Source organism: Tachysurus fulvidraco, chromosome 5 (assembly GCF_022655615.1).
Source record: "Tachysurus fulvidraco isolate hzauxx_2018 chromosome 5, HZAU_PFXX_2.0, whole genome shotgun sequence".
Classification (NCBI taxonomy): Eukaryota; Metazoa; Chordata; class Actinopteri; order Siluriformes; family Bagridae; genus Tachysurus; species Tachysurus fulvidraco.
Genome location: NC_062522.1, coordinates 25,552,146 through 25,555,913, shown reverse-complemented (window position 1 = coordinate 25,555,913; position 3,768 = coordinate 25,552,146). Strand labels below are relative to the sequence as shown.

Below are 3,768 nucleotides of genomic sequence, written 5' to 3'. Positions count from 1 at the left end.
GTGTGTGTATGTGTGTGTGTGTGTGTGTGTGTGTGTGTGTGTGTGTGTGTGTGTGTGTGTGTGTGTGTGTGTGTGTGTGTGTGTGTGACGGTGTTCTGGTGAAATGGATGGTTAATGTGTATAAAAAAGGCTATTGGTCAGTTGTTGAAAAAGTTTGAGAACAAAGCCCTCCCTGTTGTATATAATGCAACCAAAAAAGGACCCAGTGCTAGACAACTCCCTAAAAGACCTTCCTGGACCACATTCTACACTGCTATCCTTGGAAACACTGCTATCCTGACACCTAGTGACTATAGCTATTTCTGACTACTGCTTCCAATAATAACTTTTGACTGGCATTATCAAATCACTGACTACTAACTTCAAATGAACTTTGTTGATATTTGAACTTTTCAGTGTGAGAAAAGTATGGGGAAAATGGTTATGGAGATCGTTGCTTTGCTGCTTAGCATTTCAGGATGGGTTCTTATCTCCTCCACGCTGCCCACTGACTATTGGAAAGTGTCCTCCATAGATGGAACTGTCATCACTACAGCAACCTTTTGGTCCAATCTTTGGAAGACATGTGTGACAGATTCTACTGGAATATCTAACTGCAAGGACTTCCCTTCTATGCTGGCTTTAGATGGTTTGTTATTTGTTCTTTTAATGGACTTTTTCAATTTGGATTGTACTACAAGACTATTCATTTATTTGTAAAATAAATATTGTATAAATATTTGAATTTGGACTGGATTTAATTTTTAAAGTAAGTTTACATTTTTTTTAAATTAAGTTTTTCAATCAGGAAAAGTAAGATGAAAACATTTGTTAATGTTAATGAAAAAGTAAAGCAAAGTATCAGGTAGCCCTAATGTGATTTTGGCTTGAGTAATAACCTTTCCCAGGAACATAAGCAGGGCCAAAAAGCTTCATTTAGAAAGGGTCATCACTGTGTCAATGCAAAATTTTGCCAAGTGCACTTAATGTAGCCCTAACAGTAGTTTTGAACATGAAAGATTTTCTAGCACATGGTGTTGACTATAAAGTCCTAAATAAAGTCTAATAAAACCTTTTACCTAGAAAAACATTTACCTTACCAAGGCTAGTCTATAATTTTTTGTCATCATGTTATTATTATATAATATAATGTTGTATATTATGTTATTATATATAATTGATCAGCCATAACATTGGTTATAAATGATATAGTGAATTTAAGCATCTGTTATCCTGGTTGTTCAGCTTATATCCAGGTGTGTCGTGGTCTGATGATCTCTGCAGTGTGCCTGGGTTTCTTTGGGGCCAGTCTGGCCCTGGTTGGAATGAAATGCACAAAGATAGGGGGCTCCGAGTCTACCAAGGCCAGGATTACCTGCCTCTCTGGACTACATTTTATCCTCAGTGGTAATTGTCTAGACCGCTGCTACCTTTATAATACTGTTGTATTTACCACATTGAGTAGATTCAGGATCCACTGTTAAACTGTAGATCATATACATGTACATTCTATATTAAAATTCAATTTAATGTTGTTAAAATTAACATAAAAGTATGATGCCCCTTCCTGCACCTGTGTTGATAAGTAGATACATCATATACTAGGGTAGCTAGTAGTTTTAATAGGAGCAATTTTAATAGTCAGCAGTTGGAAATTCGGAGATTTTGTGTTATTCCATGGCTGACATGTTATTTACCCTGTGTAAATTTGTTAAATCATTTCAGGTAACAGTATCAGGCAACGACAAAACAAATAAACTGTTCTAGCATCCATACTAATGACATGAGGGCATCTAATCATTTTCCTAATATTTTTTAAATTAATACTTTATTTTCAGTAAGATATTGTACTTTGTAGTGATGGTGATGGTGATTGGAGTGTGTGTGCCTTGAATTTATTTAATTTGTTTATACATACTGTATCTTCAACTGCCATCCAGTGGTCATTTTTAGTCAGTATGAAACAACACACAATGGGCCAGGCTGCTATTTCTGAAGTATGTTATTTCACATATCACAGAGTTTTGCCAACTATTAAAACTGTTAGTTTATTAATTATAGGCATATAACACTTTCACTTTTTATACTTATATATGTTGTTGAACATTCATAAACGTGGTGTGAAATGTTTTTATAGGTGACTAATTGAATATGTAAAAATGTCCATTTAACAACAAATTATTGTGCATTGTATTGAAGTATCACTACCAGATTTATATTGAGTAACATTAATGATGCATGAATTATTTGGTGTGCTGTAACTTTGGTGGCAATCTCTCACTGTCTTTTCCCTTACAGGTGTCTGTTCATTGGCCACATGTTCGCTGTATGCTCACAGAATAACCTCAGAGTTTTTTGACCCTTTATTTGTGGCACAAAAGTAAGTAACTGCAGAAAAGCAATTTAACTTTGAAAAATTATTATAAACAGATTATACTTATAATCTGCCCAGGTTTGAGCTGGGAGCTGCACTGTTTATTGGATGGGCAGGTTCTGTCCTTTGCTTTCTGGGGGGCAGTATCCTCTGCTTCTCAATAACAGAGGGCTTCAGCATGAGGTATATAACTATTTATCTAAAACATTAATTATATCTAATAAATCTAATTTAATATCAAACATTAACATTAATGAGTTTAAGAAACTTAATGAACATTAAGGAACTTATTATTTTGCAAGTCTTGATATTTGAGTGCAGTGATCAGTCTTTCTCCACTTTTAAAGAGAATACACCTACAGCGGTGTCACCACTTTCATGACAACCCAAAACAAAAACACCAGCAGTCCTGTAAGTTCTGAAAAAGATGCAGCAGATCGAGGCTACTCTGTGAGGAAGTTTGGGAGAAATGCCTATGTCTAATGTATGTCCACAGGAAAGTTATGTACATAACTGACAGAGATAAGAGCAAATGTCTATATTATAAATTGTAAGATGGACAAGCTTTATGCACAACCATAAAGGAAATTACCCAAGATAGAACCTAGTCCATCACTAAAGCAAGTAGAGGGTAAAGTTTAAATGCTATATTTTAGCACTAGTCTTTCTGTGAGATTACTAAATACTATTTAACCATTTATCTTTTCATAATGCTGTATTTTTATATGTTTTCAAATATCAAACGTTTGTTTCATTTGCCAGGTTTGGAGTTTCTGAAGTTTTTTTGTCATTTATGGGTGCGGTTGGATAAAAAAGTGATGATAAAAAGCAACATATAGTGAAGACAGAATTAATCTTCTATCTTTAATGGTTGTGGCCTTTGCTAAATTGATACCTGATAACCAAGTGAACTGATGACAGACATTTATGATGTTGATTCCTGTTGCATACTTCTGGCTCTGGAACATGCTGTCTAGATGCAGAAATTAGATCAGCCTAGCCACCTATTCTTTAGGACCTAGCATCTGTCTCCACCTAATGATCAATGGAAACCCTAGACTTTGACCTCTGTTACTCAAAGATTTCTGGTGCGTTCCAGTGCTTTGCTGGGCTGTTAGCGTAGGCCTATGTTTTCCAATCTTGTTTCTGTGCTGGGTATCCTGGTTCTGATTGTAATGTATATTTTCTTTTATATAATTTGGTTATGTAATGTAATAAAATATACTGTTGTTGTGTTTAGTTATGTTAATTATTATGAAATAAAGTGTATTATACTTTAAAAAACTCTGCTTCTAACATTTTTTTGTATGATTTCATGTAATTGTTATTTAGAATTTCATCATTTCTATTTCTAATATTTAAAGCGTAGAAATAAATGTCAAGAATCTCTGAATGACAGGCTATTATAATACAGT

At 34.4% G+C, this 3,768-nt stretch overlaps 1 protein-coding gene across 1 annotated transcript; it reads left to right on the top strand.

Moving 5' to 3' along the window:
* Positions 1-231: 231 nt before the first annotated feature.
* cldn10a (claudin 10a) lies at positions 232-3,511 on the top strand. Its single transcript, XM_027147286.2, has 5 exons — positions 232-628; positions 1,225-1,386; positions 2,278-2,359; positions 2,432-2,536; positions 2,701-3,511. Exons 1-5 carry the CDS (start codon positions 409-411, stop codon positions 2,834-2,836), a joined length of 705 nt encoding a protein of 234 aa, XP_027003087.1. The 5' UTR covers positions 232-408; the 3' UTR covers positions 2,837-3,511.
* Positions 3,512-3,768: the final 257 nt, after the last annotated feature.